The 21,284-nt window shown below is 47.7% G+C and overlaps 1 protein-coding gene across 2 annotated transcripts in view; it reads right to left on the bottom strand.

Annotated features, from left to right (window-relative positions):
• The window catches only part of LOC144119139 (uncharacterized), a 60,356-nt gene that overhangs the window by 17,372 nt on the left and 21,700 nt on the right, over positions 1-21,284 (bottom strand). For both annotated transcript variants that reach the window (XM_077651838.1, XM_077651839.1), the window contains exons 8-12: positions 16,297-16,335; positions 10,743-10,841; positions 8,893-8,991; positions 6,726-6,782; positions 415-483 (exon numbers count right to left, since the gene is read on the bottom strand). In XM_077651838.1, coding sequence (XP_077507964.1) covers positions 415-483; positions 6,726-6,782; positions 8,893-8,991; positions 10,743-10,841; positions 16,297-16,335 — 363 coding nt within the window. The remainder of the gene's footprint in view (positions 1-414; positions 484-6,725; positions 6,783-8,892; positions 8,992-10,742; positions 10,842-16,296; positions 16,336-21,284) is intronic.

The following is a 21,284-nucleotide window of genomic DNA, read 5'->3' as shown; positions in this document are numbered from 1 at the left end:
GCGAAGACGTGCACCAGTTTACTGTACGATGGCTGCGCAGGATATCCGGTAAACCGGCACACGTCCACCCTCTCTCGTCTCCGCTATCCTGAGGGTCTCTAATGAATCAGTGTTACCGTGCACTAAAATCGCGTTTCAGAGTAGAATCCCTGGGAATTCGATATATAGCACTGACACTGACAAGCTTATAAATCTTATAAATACAGTATAGGACTAGAGAGATACTTTACTTTTCACTTTGTAGGTTGCGCTGCTATTTCTAAATCTAGGACACAGCGTCTTTTTTAGCTTATTGAAAACTGAATTCCTCGAAACTGCGCGCAGTTGGCTTCCATTCAGATCTGCTAAGGCCTGCCGTGGGCGTGTGTGCAGCCAACGTCTGACAGAATGCAATGGCCACTCTTGTTTACTCACCGCTAACAGCTGGCTGCGTGCTGTCAGTTGTCACTGACGACTGCGGCGCCGGAGTGGAACTGTCGCCTCCTGTGGACAAATATTCATATTCTCACACTCCGGTAGTTTACTTGCAGAGCAAGCAGAATAGGGTAGTTACGCTCTTATGCAAGACTACACGAGGGGATATCATGTATCGATATCTCTCGCGCCCACTATCACCTTGGAAGTTACCACGCAACGCAAGGAAACTTCTCTGGTGTCGACCACAGGCTCAGAAATGCGCCGGAAATAGGGGACCAAAGAAGACGAAACAGTACAGAAGCAGTTGACAATGTGACCGAGAAGTTGACAGGAAGGATTCACACTTTGTCGTCTTCCTCTGTATCTGTGTTCTTGCTGCGTTTCAAAATCTATAACTGAGAACACCCGTCACCTTGCCGAATTTTGCTTCCCTTTCTCTTTGTGCATAGACCAATTGTAATGATTTCTACTATGTCAGCAGTCGTAAACACCGAGGCAGAACAGATGTGTTCTGAACCACTATGTCTCAATTTATGTGTCTTGATGTATACTTGTATGTGAAGAGCTTTCGAGTGGTGCATATTTATTGTACGCATGAAAACTAATACGAAAATATAAATAAAAATACTAAGAAGCTAGGTTTTTAAAGTTGGCTCTAAGAGCTCTTGTTTCAATTTCTCATTCTTTTTGGCCCAAACTGGCTGCACGCATACTAAAACTTTTCGGCTGCTTCCTCAAAAAAGAATCTCCCAACACAACAGTGTTTATGGGACATGTACACATTACATGCAGAGTTGCACCTACGTAAGAGGAGTAACGAGTTTCCACATCCTTGTTAGACCAGAGCAAAAGTTCAGCTTGTCAGCGTTAACCCAAACACGTATCTCAAGCCTCGTGGCGGTCCTGAGAATATACATGAAAAATCTGATACCCTTAGGTGCAATAGTTCTCCCTTTATGAATTTTCTCCGTGATATCTGCTACGGGCCTCTGGGCCTACATAAACATGCAGCAACGTTTTACGGCGCATATCTACTAGTTAAATACATGCACGACACAATGCGTAATTAAATAAAAATTACAAGAAATCTCATGACAACGCGCGAGCGACTTGGGAGCTGCTTGGTCTCTGCAGGATGAAATGTGGTGTAGACATTTCCACCAACTTGAGAGGCTACTGACAGCGCCCCTATCGTTTCGCACTTTTTGAAAAGCTGACTGTGGGAACACAGGGAGTGCTTTCTGACGGTACGAGTGATGCGCCTTTTAATAATTTCGCAAAATGCAAACGTGCATGGTAGCGTACGTGCAGTCTGATGAGGATATGAGGCTGAAAGTTATAAAACCCAAGGTAAATCTTCACACGGAAAGCTTGCTGTCTGCTGTATTCCGCAAGGGTTTTATTAAAAACGCTCTAGGAAATTTTTAACTAGAATTTTTAAATCAGTTCATGCGCCCGTTTTTATGTATCCCGATTCCGGAAACCATGATCAGCGAGCGCGATGGCGATTGCACGTCAGCAAAAGCGCATTGACAAAAACTATTACAGATCTCATCCGCCGGACCGTAATAAGATTTATTTAGTATATGGAGTAGCGTCCATTTCAGTTTCCATACCCAAAGTTGTTGTGGCACAATGATTTCCGTCTCGTCGACGAAAGCATTAGTAGACAGTGGTTGCCGATGCATCTAAGAAAGCATTGTGGCGTCATCTAGTTAGGAAACCTAAAAGCGCATGGTTGACGATGGTAAGGAAGCGTTGCATTTCATCCAGTAGCGCACTGGAGAGAGTTTTAACTATAATAAAACGTGACAAAAACTCCTGAAAAAAAAACAGTGCACTTAAAACAAATAAGCCATATTTTACCGAGATGTGGCCACGTGGTGGACTCATAATAGCGCGTTTCGCCCCAAAATGTTTTTTTATGCGGTTTTCAATGCCAAATTAAAATTATAAATCCTCGTTTCTTTGACAGTGCAGTGCTCAATTCTTAGAGCGTGAAGCATGACCTTTTTATTTCCGCCATAATGTTATGACACGTTGTGGTCATTGTTCGGTCTCCTTAAGGAGCGCTGCATGTCGACTACCTTGCTTCTCGCCTTGAATGTCGCGCTTTCATTTCTAGTCCACGCAAGCGACACTTCTGCCGCCCTGGTGAGCTCTATAATCCCCCACACTGCGCGCTGTTGGCTTCCACTCATATATCTGATCACGCTCGCAGCCAGCGTGCGGGTAGTCCACGTTTGAGACAATCAAATGGCCGCTCTTGTTTCCTCGCAGATAACAGCAGGCTGACTACAGCTAATCGTCGATTCTGCCGGTTAAGGTGGTGCACTAGAATTGTAGCCTCTTGAGTACACACACTGAGTTCGTCAGACTTCTTTAGTTGACGTTCAGGGTATTCCGCAAGGAGAATCGGGTAGATTTTTATCCAACAGTACGCAGTGACTCCACTGGCGTCGGCCAATGGAGTCAGCAGGCAGATAAATAGGTGACCTGAGAAAACGATGGAGTGCCTATGTAATGGATAACATGAGCTACAAGATGAAAGCGAGAAGTTCTGCTTTGTTACCTGTCTCTATACCTGTCGTGCTTGCGCGTCGGTATCCAACAGACAGTACCGATCACCTTGCCTGATTACACTTATTTTCGCTTTCGAGCCTATACTGTACCAAGCTCTAACTTTTGTATTGTTGTTGCACTCGCATAGGCTTAGCCAAGACAGGTGTCCTGAACAGCTTTTTTTCAGGAAGACACCAACAGCTCTTGTTTCAATTTTTTTCCTTTTTTCTCCGTAGAGGCAATGCGCATCCGTACCTCACTCTTTTTGCTGCTTCGTCAAACACATGTTTCCCACGCGGAAGCGTTTATAGTAGTTGTACAAATTGCACAGGAAGTTTCACCTACGCAACAGCGCTGAAGAATGTCCTGGTGGCGCTGAAATCTGCAGACGTCTACGTTAAGGTTTACAATAAAATAAATTTTATAAAATTCAATTCATCGCTTTGACAACGATCGCTTCTATGGTCTTACCCATGCTACTCATTCTCAGTGAAGGTTCATAAAACGTGCACCAGTTTATCTCCCTTACAAGGAAGCTCCGAGGAGTGAACGGCGTCCCATCCTATGTTGAAATGGAGAAAATTGGACAACGTTGTGTGCAGCAGATAAGTGAGGCAGCAATGAAGACGTCGTCTTCTTGGCTACGGGGCAGCAAAGTAGGCAGTGTTCAGTAGTAGTGCAGGATTTCGGACATTTAGGCCAAGGGGGTGATGAATATGGTAGCCTATGAATATCGTAAGACCAAATCGGTGGTGCGGTAGTGCGCGCCTTTCTTCGGTTATGTAGTACAGGTCGATCTGGCCTGTGTGCGTCTTGGGTTAAATGCTTTAAAGCCCGTTTCCCGGCTGCGTGGTTAAGGATTGGACTACATTAATTCGAGTCCACATCGGGCCGAGCTGGCCCGATGTGGGCGTTCGTGTGATGGGCCGCGTGTGGTCTTGTCATAAATGGGGACCTGTCGCAATGGGGATTATTTAGGGATGTTTTTGCCAGTTCCTAACTTTATAGGAGCCGGTAAAACTCCTGGAAGTTGTCTAGCCTCTCCCTTTCTTGTACGGGGCTCTCGCCACACGCTTTACAAAACCTATATGTTCCGTGAAATTCTCTGAAAATATAAAAAAAATGTGCTCGTATGTTAGGAGAACACGCCTGAAGCTACATACCAAGCGCGTCGCTGATGTGCAGTGGTCGAACAAGGCGCGCGTCCACATCGTGTCCCTCCGACAGCCCAGCGTCCGCCCGCGGAAGAGAGGCGGGCACAGACAGCGCGCGATTCGTGCAGAAAGTGTACAGAGGCCGGTCCCCGAGAACGGCCTGGCGGCCCTGTCCGACCACTGCAAATCGCCGTTGGCGACGGTGTCCTCAGTTCAGCAGCGCCCCTCTTGCCCACAAGCCCGTCATGCACGCGTCATGCTAACACTTCCGGCCAACTAGCCAAGACCCAAGATCAGTCGGGGCCAATCAGCTCTTGTGCTAGATGCGACACGTCTTGACAGAAACTAAGGTGAGGTTAACAAACTCACTACGCCTTTGTTCGTGACACCCGCAAGCGACGATTGCATGACTGATGTCGTGTGCTGGTCAGTTACTGTCATGTTTTTGCGCGCAATTTCGCCCTGATAGCAGTAGGCCTTTCGCTAGCCATCGTAAAACGATCTACAGGAAAGTGGCTTCTGCCTGCATGTCGGTGGAATCGTCGCGGTGTCGCTCTTACTGCGACCCTTAGATTCACTCCGAAACGCTGCACCCGCTTCGGAAGTGACTCGTCTTTAGTATTTTCAAGCGGCCAATCGATCCCACGATACAAACCAACTTAAGAGATTTTTCATTACGCACCACGGCTTGAGTAGAACTGCTGGGTCTCTAACATGAATGCTTACTATGTATCAACTGTAAATGTGACTAGCTCCGGACATCCTGTCCACAGCGTTCCACTTCATGATCATGATAACATTAAATTTTGACCTTTTATGCTGTAACAGTCCTAACGGTTTATGCTGCACGACCGGATGAGTGCTTTGATCATACCAGTATCCTTCTACGTCCGTGAACTTATGGACCTCATAAAACTTATGGAAGAATTCGACCTTCACTACGCAGACCCCTTTAATGTGGTCGTCTGACCCGTCCTTGCGGTAGATGTTTGGGCACAATTTCTAATGCTTAAGCTCCACCCTAAGGGTATGCGCGACAGCGTCAGCAGTCATTTGCTACGTTCTTTCTTAATTAGTACTTACATAATATTACATAATCATACATAATTAGCATAACATACCATGTAAAGGTCCCCCTTTAACCAAGTCGAACGCGCCTGAATGGCCTACGGGTAGCGTGTGTGACTAATTAAATTCCCAGCAAATTATGCCAATTTGTTCATCGTTTTTAATTAACTATTCATTTTCTGCATGAGATAACACTGGAGCTATGCTACTGACACGTAATCAGAATTTAACTCAAGTTTCAAACATTTTAATTCCATGTGCTTGGCGCATCATAGCCTCAGTTGCTTTTGCGCCATTAAAATCAATATAATAATCTAACCATTTTAATGCCACAGCTTTACGAGTGACGCCACAACCTATTCGATCAATCGGGACTTTCTCGACACCCCAACGTGAACGCCGAAATCTACGGCAGTTTCTCCGGTGAAAGGAAGCGTACCTCTGTCGCGTAGAAAACGCCCATGCGCTGTGCTATGTCAGCGCAACTACTTTGAGTTAATCCGGGGCTCTCCACACTACGGTGTCCCTCGTAGCCCAAGCGCCGCTTTAGGACTTTAAATCCTACAATTACCTTTCACTTTTTCTATTTTATAGGAGAAATATCAGTGACAGCCAACAGAACTGTGGGAGGAAAGCAGTACGCTTTCAGTGCCTTCTCAGCAAGGCGACGCTGCTTGAGTCTAGGCACGAGCCCGAGCAGCTTGAGTGTGTTCGTAATCAAGGAGGAGAAGCAGTCGTGCATACGTGACCCATCAGTGGTGACCAGCGAGAACAGGCGCAGTTTTCTATCACCGCCTTGAACCTCAACTTGAGAGTCACGTTTTAGTAATGCTGCTTTATTGATACAAAAGCATTATATGGCTCATCTTCAACGAAACCCGTTAGCCTTGGCCAGCCCCAGTGACCCAAAAACCCCTGGTGACGTCAACATTGTATTGCATGACGTCAGCAGTAGACCATAAGGCAGCGATGTCTAGAGAAATAAAAAATTAATAAAATTTCTTCCCACGGTGCTGGGAATTGTACTCAGTACCGTTAGGTTCCGAGGCGAACACGCAACCCATAGACTACTAAACCGTGCTGATTCTTTGCGAACAAAGGTGAATTAAGAGCAGTGTACTTCTAATGAGTGGGTGTGTCATTAGAAAGGAAGGAATCTTTAATGAACCTCGCAAGAGAGCTGACGATGCGACAATACTTTCGCATTCAAAGCACGTAAGTAGTCCTAAGTTCCATTCGTAATTTCTGTTCTTATTTTTGTCGGTTGCTGCAACTAAGAATGGCGAGTACGCATGCGCAAGAAACAGCTTTCAAAGTCCGTGGAATGAGGTCAAATTATATAGCACTAAGTCCTGTGGCGGTGGGTACCTGTATGTGCATCTGATCGTTCTCCTTTCTTTTCCTGCGTCATCTTTCTGCTCCTTCAGCCTGTCTGTAAGATATCACTGCTGCCCAAGGAAGCTGGAACAGCGCCGCATTCTCGGTTGTATATATATGTCACAAGAAGCTGGAACTGGTTCTCACCTGCTGAAACCGTAGCTGGCGTGTTCCTCGAGGGAGGCAAAGTTGCTCCGTCCGGCACTGCATGTATTCAGGTAAGTCTATTACCCTTTGCAGAAAGTACCAGGACCTCAAGAATACACAAGAGAGCAGACAAGAGAAGAGAAACGAGGGGCTCGTTAGTGCATACACATGAAGGAAGTCAACAGCCGCTGAAACCAAGGAGCATAGGGGAATGTTTCTATTCATTTTTTAATTTGTGTTGTTGTTCAATGGGTGTGTAATACTGCAATTTTTTTGTCACTTGAAGATAATTGAGTAGAAAGGAGAAGAAATAGCAGCTACATGCCGCCGGTGGGATCAGAACCCATGACACGACCTCCGAATTTCGGGTCCTGTACTCCATGACCACCGACGGCATGTGGTTGCTATTTCTTCTGTTTCTAGTCAATTATCTTTAAGCGACAAAATAATCCCACTATTAACGCGGTAGCATTAAAGGCGTCGTTCACCAGAAAATCCGGCGTCGGCATTGTGCGCGTCGGCGTTGTGAGCGAAAAATTACATACATGGCTCAGGCAGGTGGTCCCGAGAGCGCAGGTGGGCCACCTTGCTCACGTGACCTTGTGGCGTCATCACAACCTGCCCACCGGATAGTGAGCAAACTGCCCACCTTGGCAGGTGGCAGTTAAATTAATGATTTGTCGCTTGGGAAGAGCCACCTGGGCCGCACAAGGGCCACCGCTGGGAGCACCTGCCATCGCAGGGCCGTGGGGCAGCGCTCAACCGCTGCACCCACTGCGCCAGGAGGGGCATGGTGACCCCCAGGGGTCTATGAATGCAAAGTAGAGAATGACAATCTGCATATATGGGAATTAAACAATTAGGCTATCGGGTTATACCCCTAAGAAGGAGTTTATAAGTACCCCTCCAGTTTTTAATATTTCATTGACAACACCACAAGATAAAAATATATCTAAACAATCCCCTGTCCTTATTAGTTAAGTTGGCTGTTGGATTTATTCATATGAATATGCAAGAGTTTTAGAGGGTATTGAAACTTCTGTAACGCAGAGCACCGGAGGGAAATTGTCCTTTACTGTTCTCATTTTGCAGTTGTGCCACACTGCGGGCTATACGTGCTATACAACAGTGCGCAACAACAATATGTGAACAATGCCACAGGACAACGAGTTGCAGAGAATAAACAGCATGGCATATCTATCATCCATTATCCATCCGCAAGGGCTAATAATTCTGCAAGTGCGCCGTCAGTAACCGGTGCGGAGAAAAGGGCTCGTACCTATGCGAAGCATTGACACCGAGATACGTGATATGTCCTTGTATGTTTTTCCTAACTTTGAAGGTGAATACTTGCCACGCGAATAATCAAAAATAAACGGGCGCTATACGTTGCTTTCTCTTTCTTCTTGCGGTACGGCCCCACACCCGTACTACTTGCGGCTTCATAGAAAATATAAGGTCCTGACTCAGCATTTAGTTGCACTAGCTTATATTTGCATGTGCTTATATTTTCACCTATGTGTTATTTGCGTCATGACTATTTTTACCGCCATCATAATTAGTCACAGCAGCAGCTCAATTGCATCCACTACAGCCCCAAGACTACTTCCATTGATCTCTCTAAATGACGCCGCCCTGCGTGATTTACGGCCCTCGGATCCGCGTAAACTTCAGTCTTTCATATATTTCATTTATTAATACTCTCATAGCCGAAATTTTCATTTAGTTTACCCTCAAGGACCGAGGGCATTGAAGAAGCATTGCATCATGAACATTACGTTAAATGAAAAACTTGATTATCTTTTTATGTACTACCTTTTATTTCGAAGCTTGTTTACTGATGTTATTAGCATACTTTATATTTTGTGTTTGTTAGACCCTCCGCTGTAGCTATGCACACTATCTGCAGTATCTGCGCAGAATTATGTATACCTCGAGGGATAAAAAAAATGATCTGAAGAACCAGCTTACTTTCCAGTGCGTCTTGTAGTTTTTACCATTAGGCGATTACCCGAATTACTTAGGTCAGTCACGGACATTATGGGCACCCCTCGGATGAAAAGGTGGTGAGGGGCTTCGGTAGATTTTGGGATCCTTCTAACGGCAATCTCACTTCGTAGGGCATAAACAAGCGTTTTAGCGCTGCGCAAAAGGTGACATCGCTCACCGCATTTGCAACCGTTCTTGAAGCACCCAGCGGCGTCTAGCGGCGCGGTCAGGTCGCAGATTTCCCCAGCAGGGCACTGAGTAGGACACGACTCGGAAACTGCGTAGAGAGATGAAGGCAATGAACAGGCTGCGACCACTAATCATTACCGCCGGCAACCGATGGTAGCGACTCAGTAAAACTCGAAACAATGATCGTTGAGGGCATTGACCTGAAAAGCTGGACACGAAATTTTTTATTCATAAGAGTAGCTGCAGTGTAAATGCAAGTCTTCTTTCAAAAAAAAAAAAAATGAAGCTCTTAGCTTGCACTGAGTGCAGTCCACTTGACTGTTTTCGCATGTATTTTCTTGCGATTTCCCTTCGAAGAATTCTGCATCAGCCAGCCTGCCGAGATGTTCTATCCAGTTTCCGAATAAACACACCGACGTGCTATGTATTACTGCCATCGTAATGCCGCAAAAGGTTCATGCTCGGGCTATAACGAAAGAACAATGTGTAACAAGAGTATTTAATGCAGAACTTGTCGCGTGACTTAAATGGAGGCAACAGCAGAGTAGTTACGTGGGCTGGGAGGACACAGAGCGAAGAGACATATAGGGTGATTGATGGAAACCTTAGTTCATTGCTCACGACTAAATAAATGCACAGGAAAGGAAGGAAAGAACAGCGCACAAAGGAAAAGAAATTTCACGTCACACTATCACACGCTTTTGTTTACGGACATTGCCGCTTAAGTTATGTCGTATCGGATAGACGTGTGATAACTCTGTGAAACAGCGGAAGAGACGGCGTATACTGACATACCTGTTACTATCTTTGTGAATGCAGCAAGCTTCAAAAAGTTCACTTGATGTCTGACCGCCAGATTGCTTAATTATTATAAAATTTTGAAACGTTGAATAACAAAAACACTCGCAGCAGCGTACCGCCATACTGCTGCCTGCACATCTTAACTGTGCAGTAGCTGCGTACCTAAGTATTTATATGCTGTGCCTTGTTCACGTGGACAGTGAGAAATACGTAGGCCCGCCATGTGTTTCGTTATTTCAGAAAGTAATCACGTTCGACAGTTTCCTGAAGGAAGCTGTTTTCATATTTATTGCGATCTTTTAACAGATTTTTTTTCTTCAGACAGCCACGCCTTTGATCTTAGAGGCGCGGACTGACAATGCTTGCTGACGTCAGAGATAGTAGCTACCAATGGGACGTACACGCAAAATAATTAATCGAGAAGATAATAGTTGCATAATGAGGCCGCTCGTTAAACTTTGCAGAAATAAAACTGACGCCGCCCTGTTTGTTGCCTCCGCGAACAACTAGAAGCATATCTTAAATTATAGAAATTTTCTTGCCAGTCTTTTTTTCCTAGACCTTTGCTTTCGCGAAAATCCAAAGAAGTTTAAATTAACAACTGTAGACCATTAAAAAACAACCCAGGAAGCGGAATTTCCATATAAGCAGCTTGACTCTCGGCTGCAAACAAATCACTCCACAAAGGCGATACGATTACTGCTGCTAGGAAGTGCGTTGTTAAGGGCTGCGGATGCGCACGTGCAACAGCTAGGTAGTTACGCCGGCGCACTGCTGGCGACAATGTTGAGAATTTCCGATGCCGAGGGCTGTTATAAGGAGCCGAAAGAGAAGCTTTCGCATTCGTTCACCGTTCGCGAAACTCGACATCCACAGTTTCATTGTGTGCACTACAAGTCTGAAGGATTTTTTTTCTTTTCTTGAAATTAAACAATTATTTGAGGTGAGCGAATGGTAAACAGCGACATATGCGGGCAGCATCAGCGACGGTGCCATGAGAACATTCAGGTCAGTAGAAAGAAACTTATCGGTACTGACTGCAGGTGCAGGGTGCCACGGGGCAGCCTGAGGCATCGACTGGTTGCAGCTTGTGGCACTTTTTGCCTACAGGACAGACCATCGGGCATGCCTTGGAAACTGCAACAGGACACGGCACATGGTCGCAGTTCTATGGCACGAGGCGACTGCGCAAAAATGAGATGCCTCACAAGAAGTAAATAAAACAAAACACAAACTCAGAAAAAAGTTTGCTGCTCATAGTAGTCATGACACCTAGGATGCCATGTTAAGCACAAGTTAAAGGGCCCCTGAAAAGGGTGCTCGAGGTTGTTTATAAAATGCTCGCATTGTGTAGAGTACAGGCCAACGAGCGTTTATGCCGGGTAGAAGGCCTCAAAAGCGAGCCGATAATTTACAATACATTTTTTAAATCTCCTGATTCCGCGTCTAGCGGCCACCTGCGGTGCTGGGCTTCCGCCCGAATCCGCGCTCGTTACGTCAAGTAGCGCTCGTTACGTCCACAGCGGACTGCTTTAGCATTGGTTCGCGCGCATCGGCAGCCAGCGGAGGGGGCGAGTGCGAGGGGCCGGCCGAGGAGCGTCGACTTTTCAGCGTGCAAAAAGGGACGAGAGGAGAGGGTAAGGCGCGAAGACGCGGAAGTTCAAATTTTGACTACAGATAACTCAGCTTCGACAAAACGCGTCTAAAAAATTCTTGCTGAAGGATATTTGTGAAGCGGCGCCCTTTAGCGTCCTAGGCACATCGCATCTTCGCCGAGACCCCCTTTCACAGCCCCTTTAACAGCCGGATGCTCAATCAGCATTTCGCGTGCAGTCCTCCGAAAGTAAAATTTGGATGAGCTTTGTTCGTATGATGCAATCTGGAATCATTAATAGGCGCCGCACGTTGCTATGGCTAGATAATTGGCCTAAAGCTTTCCTGCTGTTCATCTCTGGTCACATGACAGATCTGATAGCAGCTCGCATTTAAACGGTACCTTTATTTTACCCGCGTCAGCGAAGTAGGCTTGTTCACTTCGTTGTGCGAATCTTAGTTGGAAGCCTAGAAACGGAGGTGACGGGATTGGGACGACAATTGATGCGCCTTTCCAACCACGTTATCGCAGCTGAAGCTAGACCTGCCAATGCATCAGTGATTGTGGTGCGGAAGTGAATATTACAGGAGTGATGCTATAAATACTTACATATCATGTGGAAAGTTCGAAAGCAGAAAAAGGCGGTTCTGACTGATTTAAGGAGACGGGATCTCCTTGCGCAACCAGCGCAACCCGATACGGCTGCAGGGACCGCATTCGGAGTTTTTTGGAGTAAAAGAGTGCAACTTTCAAGCCACATCCACTTGGGCTCAGTTACTTAGTGGACACCACAATAATACGGTGCTGGTATTATTTTTCTTCTTCATATAATTCTGTTTTAAATGACGTCAAATATAAGTGACACGGTGTACGGCAGGCCAGATATGGCGTGCGTAATACGTTCCAATTATAAAAAACAGATAAATTAACTAAATCTGAATCAATTAGTGTTTAAGCATGAAATGATGTTAGCTTCCATGGTCCTAACAGTCAGGCACGCATCGTCCGGAAACAGCGATAAACATGACGTCGAACAATCCGAGATATGCAGCCGAGCCATATCCGCACGAAAAACCTTTGCCGTTCCATAGTCCCGAGCGGGATTCCAACCAGCGCCGGCGCTGAAAATGCAGCTTGGTGCCACAGCCTACTATACCTACTGAGACGTCGCCGCAGTGGTTCGCGTTGTCTATTGTGACTGGTGTATGACACTCGCTAGCGCCTATGTGCCGGAATTGCAACGGACAACATTCCACTATGGATTTAGCGTGTCCGCAACTGAAGGCGGCCAACGAGGAAGTGGCGTTTGCTACTCAGCTGTTTCACTCAGCCGCAGCCGCCCACTCAGGAACAGGCTACTACATCGGAACACCGCTCGGCATTGCAACAACGTAAACTTTCCCCAAGCAGCATTCGGGACAATAGTGCCCGTTCCAAGTCTCGCTCCGAGCACGGACGTGACATGGGCAGCAAATCATTGGGATGCACACCGACTTCAACCCGTGAGCGGGGGTCCAGGCGCAACCGCCTTCGCTCATCATCATCATCATCATCAGCCTGACTACGCCCACTGCAGGACAAATGCTTCTGCAATGTCTCTTCAATTAACCCTGTCCTTTGCCAGCTGCGCCCACCGTATGCCCGGAAACTTCTTAATTTCATCCGCCCACCTAACTTTCTGCCATCATCTGCTACGCTTGCCTTCTCTTTGAATCCACTCCGTTATCCTTAAGGATCAGCAGTTATCTTGGCTTCGCACTCTGCCCAAGCCCATATTCTTGATTTAGACTAAGATGTCATCAACCCGCGTTTGTTCCCTGACCGACTCTGACCTGTTCCTATCTCTCAGCCTTACACCTCCTACACAAAACACCACTCATTAACCCTGGCTTGAAAATTTTTAAATTCTAGATATTGAAATTGAAACAATAGCCATAAAACGGGTCCGTACTAAAGCCAAACGCGTGCCTAAGGGAGGCTGCTCGGGCTTCTAAATTGTGGCGCCTAACGTCCCAAAGGGACACATATGGGCTGTGAGGAACGCCGTAGTGGAGGGCTTTAGATTAATTTAGACCTCCGGGGTTGATTAACAAGCGCTGAGATAGCACAGCACAAGGGCGCCTTTTGCGTTTCGCCTCCATTGAAACGCGGCCGCTGTGGCCAGGATTGAACCCAGGTTCTCCGGCTCAGTAGCCAAGCGCTCTAACCACTGAGCCACCACGGCGAGGGCTTCTCGGGCTGGCCCCTAACTGTAAGTTCGTATATAGTGGCTCCTGCAGTGCCCAGAGACTAGACTCTGGCCGGACGCCCGAAGAAAGGTGCCTTGTGCTGCGGCCTTTAAAAGCATTCCCCAGTCGTGAAGGGGGTATGCTGCATCCGGTACACGTCACGTGTTTAGTTTCTTTGTCGCCTCGTTTTGCGCGCTTGATTCAACGCTCGGCACCTCGAAGCACGATCTCAATTTAGAAATTTTAAAACCCAGCAGCCCCCTAGATTATTACGGCCCTTCATTTAGCGGTATACTCACCCCGTAAACCCAAAATTAAGACTTTATGAATATTCTCTAATGATTCGCCTTTTATCATCATCATCCCAACCGCCTAAATCAGTCCACTGAAGGACAAAGGCCTCTCCCACATTCTTCCAATTAACTCTGTGTTGTGCCAGTCGCGCACACCTTACTATCGCCGCAAACTTCCTAATCTCATCCACCCCCTTATCCTCTGACGTACGCTGCTACGCTTTCTCTCTCTTGTGATCTACTCCGTTGCCTTGGGGGATCATCGGTTATCTTTCATTCGGATTACATACCCTGCCCATGCCCATTTCTTCCCGGTTTCGATTAGGACATCATTAACTCGTGTTTGTTCCCTGACCCATCCTGTTCGGTTCTGGTCTCTAAATGTTATGGCTAACATTTTCATTTCCCTAGCTTGCCGCTTGCTGAGCTTTCCTCACTTTAAGTCAAATCCTTTCATTAGCGTCCACGTTTCTGAGTCTGGATAGTACAGGTAAGATACGGCTGTTGTGTACTTTCCTCTTGTTAGGTATTCTAAGGATTCGCCTTTAACTGCGCTCTATTACGGACTTAATGTCCAAATGGAAGCTCGCTACTTCTACAATAACCGCAACAGTATATTTCGCTGCTTTTTTTTAAAAAAAATACCGTGATGAAGAACGAAAAAGCTTCGATATTAAGCTTGCCTGCGACTCCGACTCCACCTCCTCATACTCTGTCTTCGCTCCGCGCCATACCAGCGCGCTCGGAGTCGGAATATGGAAACGAGCCGACTACGCTAGGGAGTTGAAGGTCCCCTTTGAGCGACCATTTTGTACCGGATAGGCTGAAAAAGAACTTTGTAATAGAACATTGAAAGCGGAAACGAAGACAGATCTATCCGCAAGTGTCCGCAAGCGGATGATGGCGCCGCCTATCGAAGAAACATTTAATGCGGTAGGCTGCCTGCGCAGTTTCGGCACAGATGGCGCGCCAATCGAACAAAATAGTCGGACGCCGCAACTTGCTGCCTTTCCGTTCGAAATAATGTTGAGCCCACGGGCTACGCTGCAATAAGTATTTGTGGTTAAGCAATTACGTGTCCGTTCACCGCTGCTTGTCTGGCACCGCGCCTTCTTCGGGAGTCATTGTAGTACGCGAGTGGCGTCACAACAACGTACAAACGTGTATTACCGGAGATTTCAGCAATTCAGAAGAAATCAGAAACGTGGCGTCGTAAGCAAAGGGATGTCCTCTTTTCGTTATTGTTTTGTCAGATGTTGGAAGCATAAGCTGACGCTAGTGTGCATGAGATGACTCTATTGTTGCCCATTAAAATTTGTGTGCATGGTCACGAAGCGTTTTAGAAAGCACTGCTCTAACGGAAGCATTGTGGTGTCTTTGATCGTTCTTCCTTTCTTGTTGGAGTGGGTGGTGTATCTGATTGTGTGGTACGACGGCTAGGAATGCCGACGTTTCATGAATAATGACTGTTCAGCTTGAGATAATATCAGCTCTTTCATGTTGCGCAGTTGCGCCCCCTAAGCAGGCACGCCAATGAAGACCGCTGGGTTATTCAAGAGAATCTAGAACGGGCTTTCAATAATAGTGAAAGCAGTGCAGGAAGACCTTGAAGAACCTGACTATGTCAGAACCGGTAGGTGCATGAGTCGTGAAATTCCGCCGCGGTATTGCGGCCAACAAAGTTCATTACGTTCACTAAGGGTATACAAATAGGTCTTCGAAGCCACAGACAGCGCATAACTTTTTTCGTTCAGCAGACATGCACTTGGCATATGAACTGGCATCATGTTGAATATCTCATGGCATTCTTTTTATTGCGAGGACATTAGGAAGACCAGGACAGCGAAAACTGCCCGGCGTCTGCCTGCCTAATATCGGCTAGAACGAAGCACCGACTGTAATGACACATCGGCTATAATGACAAACCAGCGATAGCAACCTGGAAGGAAACTTCAGTGACAGGTGAGTGTGATTGGATTCTAGCGAAGAGAGTGGCTTAGTAAAGTTACAAGTAGCAGTAGCGGTTGTATACTGTTAAGGGTTCTTGCTTCAGACCGTAAAACGATATCACAATGGAAGGAAAGGCAGAAAAGAATGCTCGTTTATTGCCTCCGCACCAATCCAATTGATCGCCCATTTTTAAAATTCTCACCAGAGGGTTGCGCCCAATACAGAAGCATATCGTTCGTCGTGAAATAATTGGCCCTTTTTGTTGACGGTAAAATCATTAGAAGCGAAGCGAACCGCGCAGTCTTTCATTTGTAAGTTGGCAGCGGCTGGTTCTACTGTATTTTCTCCAGTAGGATACTCCTGAAGAAATACAATTGAAAAACTGGGGACTGGCACGATCTCCTCGACTTTGCCTTGGCTCTCTTTACATTTTAAGTCTGCTGCATTGAAAACGCAAAAAAAAAAGGTATTTTGTATTATGCTTCTTAACGCAAAAAAAAAAAACTCATTGCATCTTTGCTAGTTACCTGTAGTCCACGACGGTGGGGGCGCCACGGTTACCGGCACTGTGGGAGGAGGGAAGAAGCGCAAGAATTGATTAGCTAATACATTCGTTCTCTCGGGTGTTTATAGCGTCAAGCACGCAGTAAGAAACACGCACAAGAGTGCACCGCGATGCTAGACCGTGGTATAACGGCACTGTCAAGACACGGTTCACACTGCGCGCACACGGTACCGTAAAAGTTTCCGAAGCTTCGCCCAATCTACGCAGAGCGTGGCTCTCTTCTGTCTTTTTACTAAAGTAGATTTGATTGTGTGCAGCACTTATTAGCGCAAACTTCTTGCTGAAAAAAAAAGAATTCTTGCTCCCTGTAAGCCATGGCGTCGTTCCTTTATTCGAACGAATGTATGTCCCGCTGCATGCGCAGCGCCGCGCCGTTATCCGCTAGACTCGGCGATAAGGTAAGTGCAGGCTCCGAATTGTGCCCTGCACCGAGAGGAGGACTTGTATACAGCCGCGGACGAAATATTTTGGAGCATACTTCAATATTCCAACTATTCTAATGAGTTACATACAGGAGGAAAGAATTATATTTCCTAGGTAAGAGTTAAGATAAGTTTTATCGTCACAGCGCGCTCTGTATAATGATGAGCACGACTGTACACAATGCTTATTGTGAAACCAATTTATAATCTATATTCCCTATACTTTGTTTGGGATTTTGTCCGGTCTGTTATGCGCGAAAAACATTCTGCCACTCTTAAAAGAGGCGGATAGGAGGGGGGGGGCGGTGTCGTGCGGCCGTTCTGTGGCAGCTGTGGCAGCGGGTGCATAGTAATGGTTGCAGTAGCGGGCCAATCCATAATCGTTTTTAACAGGTTTAATTGTGCTGAATAGAGTAAATATTACAGTAAGTGGCCGCGCGGCAGTGCAGTTGAACCGTGCGCTCGAAGGAGAAGAAGAGAGATTCTATTGAAACAGGAGAGGTCTGGCTGGTTGTTGACCCGGCATGTGCTCCGGTGAGGGTGAAAGAGGAGAAGATTAGAGAAGAGGATGGTAAAAAGAGAGGAAAAGGGAAAACGGAAGGGCGAATGGTGTGGACGCGGTGGGCACTGACACACGCGCGCGAGCGCGCGCACACACACACACACACACACACACACACACACACACACACACACACACACACACACACACACACACACACACACACACACACACACACACACACACACACACACACACACACACGCACGCACGCACGCACGCACGCACGCAGACACACACACACACACACACACACACACACACACACACACACACACACACACACACACACACGCACACACACACGCACGCGCACACACGCACACACACACACACACCACGCACACACACAGACACAAGCACACGCACACACACACCCACGCACGCACGCACGCACGCAGACACACACACACACACACACACACACACACACGCACGCACGCACGCACGCAGACACACACACACACCACACACGCACGCAGACAAACACACCCACGCACGCACGCACGCGCACGCACACACCCACCACGCGCACGCACACACACACACACACACCACGCACACACACAAGCACACGCACACACACACACACCCACGCACGCACGCACGCACGCAGACACACACACAGACACACACACACACACACCACACACTGTTATGCTTGGGTATCGGGACCGAGGTCTTCACCTCATGACGATGAACTCTGCAGACAACGGAGGGAAGCCTTCAGGAGGGTTGGTAAACTTGAAGGTTTATTTACATATTTACAACAGAAGCAGGGAGACCAAAAGTCAGAGATGAAGTGCTGTGAAACCAGCCAAATTGCGGCTTAAATACAGTGGATATTCCCTAGGCACCTAGCTAGGGAAACCGGTGGCTGATCAAGCGTCCAATGGGCAGACCCACTCTTCATAGTCTCCGCCCTAACCCCGTGACCCCTCCGCCCTCACAAACACGTGCACAGGCGATAAGGAATCCTGGCGCCTTGAGGTCCTGGAATGCGGTTTCCGACGGGTTGACCAGGTGCATAAGGTCGTTGGCTTTGTAGGCGGTGATCCTCTCCGTGGAAAGATGCGTCCTGACTTTCCCGGTGAATTCGAGAGGGTAGAATGAATCAGCCGTGTCCGCCCCAGCTTTGTCTGGCCGCGCAGGTGCAAGCCAGCGTGGAGGTTCCGGCGCCTTTGTTCGGGTCTTTCTGGCGGTCCACGTGAGGGCGCAGTTCGGGAGAAACGCCACATACATTCCATACTCCGGAAGAAGGGATTAGAGGCCTTTCGTCACAGCTCGCCGTCGCCAGGAGCCGTTCCTAATACTCTTCTCAGGACGACAGCACCTTTGGTCAAACATAGTTCGATGGCGCCTGCCGGGCTCGTCTGTTCCCGCTGTCGCGGCCTCCGATCACAACACGCACACACACGCGCACGCAGACACACACACACACAGCACACACGCACACACACGCACACACACACACACGCGCGCACGCACACACACACGCACGCACGCACACATGCACACACGCACACACACGCGCGCGCACACACACACACACAGACACGCACACACGCACACTTACGCACGCACGCGCCCACACACTCACACGCACGCACCCAGGCACACACACAGACACACACACATACACGCGCACACACGCAGACGCGCACACACACGCGCACATACACGCACGCACACGCGCACACGCATGCGCACACACGCACACACACATGCAAACACACACACGCAGACACGCACACATACACACGCAGACACGCACGCAGGCACACACACATACGCGCGCACACACACATACACACACACACACACACACACGCACGCACACATTCACACAGACACACGCATATGATTGTCAAATAATGTCCACCGTGTATCTAAGAAGCACTAAAGATGCTTTTGTCCCGCGCGCACCCGAAGCCGCATCTCTCCGGGTTTAAGGACATGTTCCAGGTGCACGGGACCGTCCTGTCGGAGTCCTAGAACACTTAAAATTGCCTTGCGAGGATTGTTGAAGAGTTGGCAGTGGCAGATCAAGTGCGGAACATCGTCCGGCACATCACACGTGGGGCACAGAGGGCTACTTGGGGCACCAATTTTCTGTAGAAAGGATTTAGTGAAGTCACGCGTCTAGACAAAAGAGACCCGTGCGCTCGGGTCTAGTTTGACTATGGTGACGAATCATTTGGCTTTCATGGCGCAACATCAGCTTTGGCCAAAGAACAGCATTGCTTATCTGTTCTGGTTCATCAGGAGACAACGTCATCGAGTCATTGCTACAAAGAATGTACTGGAGGGAAATCAAGCTTCATTATAGTGGCTATTTAGGCTATTAGAAATGCTTAAGCAGGTTTTTACACATCCTGTTGAGTTTCTTACGCATTTAGTTACCCGATATTAAGTTGCATTAGAAAAACAAATATCAAGACTCTTCAAAGTGTGCAAGCGCAAGCTCTCCGTATCTGTCTTGGACTGCCTAAATGTGCATCAACAGCAGCAACTCTTCTTGTTGCCAGGGAACATCCTGTTACTACATACATTGCTGTTGACACCATGAGAACACATATTCGGCACCTCACACGGGTTCCCTGTCATCACCTCGCAACACTCCCAATAATTAGGCCGCGTACTGCATTCGCCAAAGTCATTGAGGCCCATCGCGCATATCTTCCATCGCAGTTCACCCGTGCGTCAAGACCGAGCTCACCCTTATGGAGTCTTCATGAACCTCGGGTTCACCTCTATATTCTTGGCATTACAAAGAAAGCTGGTGTATCACTGCCCGCTCTCAAACAACTGACATTGAATCACCTGCATTCTTACCACAGTCACGGCATACATATTTACACAGATGGATCAGTTCACTCGACCAGTTCTGCGGGGTCGGTGGTGATACCGGCCAGATCCATCTTCATGAAAGTGAAGACGACCCATCCAACATCTTCAACTGGTGCGGAACTCGTAGCATTACGGGCTGCGGTAGAGTTCATCAGTCAAGAACCTCCACATGACTGGACGGTTTTCACCGACTCTAAAGCAGCCCTTCAAGCCCTGCAAGCTGCGCTACGCCGCGGGTCGCAGGAGCAACTTGTTGCTGAGATCCGTCTACTGTACCACGGCACCGTTTCCAAAGGTCATGACATCATTTTTCAATGGCTGCCAGGGCACTGTGCTATTAACGGTAATCACCAGGCCAATGCGGCTGCGCGTTCTGCTCATAACGACGGACTTCCAGTGAGGATCCCAATATCGGGACCTGACGCTGCGTGTGGGCTTCGCCCTTTGGCGCTGGAGCTCACACTTTCAGCGTGGAATACGGGAGAGTTTTGCAACCTCCGCCTCAAGGCTGTGGTTGTGAGGAGACCATCGCTCATCTACTATGTGAGTGCCCTGCATTTGCGAGTGCAAGACATACACTGTGTTGTGCCCTGGACCTGCTCGATCCTCGCCCATTAACAGAGCAAAAGATCCTCGGTCCGTGGCCACAGCAGTCGACTGCCCTCCAGGCATACAAGGCACTCGTTGCCTACTTGAGAGCGACTCGATTGAGTGACAAATTGTGAAGCGTTGTGCGTGTGTGTGTTATGCCTTTTTCTCTTCTCTCTTCCTCCTTTTAGCCCCATAATTCCTCTTCCCCAGTGCAGGGTAGACAACCGGAACCCCTTTCTGGTTAGCATCCCTGCCTTTCCCTCCTCCTCTTTACCTATCTATCTATCTAGTTACCCGATGGAAAAAAACAAGATTTAAACTTCTTCGCCAACAGCGAAATGCGCCACGAACATCGATGGTGCACGTCCACGCGTAATTATTAAAACATGGGGAACACGTGTAATTATTAAAAACGTTTCGCACGTGGATTAACATGATGGAGGAATCCATGGCGTGTCGGAATAAAAAGACCCCCAAAAAATGTGATTAACTTTCCACACTTTCTCTTAGTGAAGTTGCAGCGAC

The sequence above is a fragment of the Amblyomma americanum genome, chromosome 2 (assembly GCF_052857255.1).
Source record: "Amblyomma americanum isolate KBUSLIRL-KWMA chromosome 2, ASM5285725v1, whole genome shotgun sequence".
NCBI lineage: Eukaryota > Metazoa > Arthropoda > Arachnida > Ixodida > Ixodidae > Amblyomma > Amblyomma americanum.
Note: the sequence above shows the minus strand (reverse complement) of the source record. Positions and strands in the feature narration are given on the sequence as shown.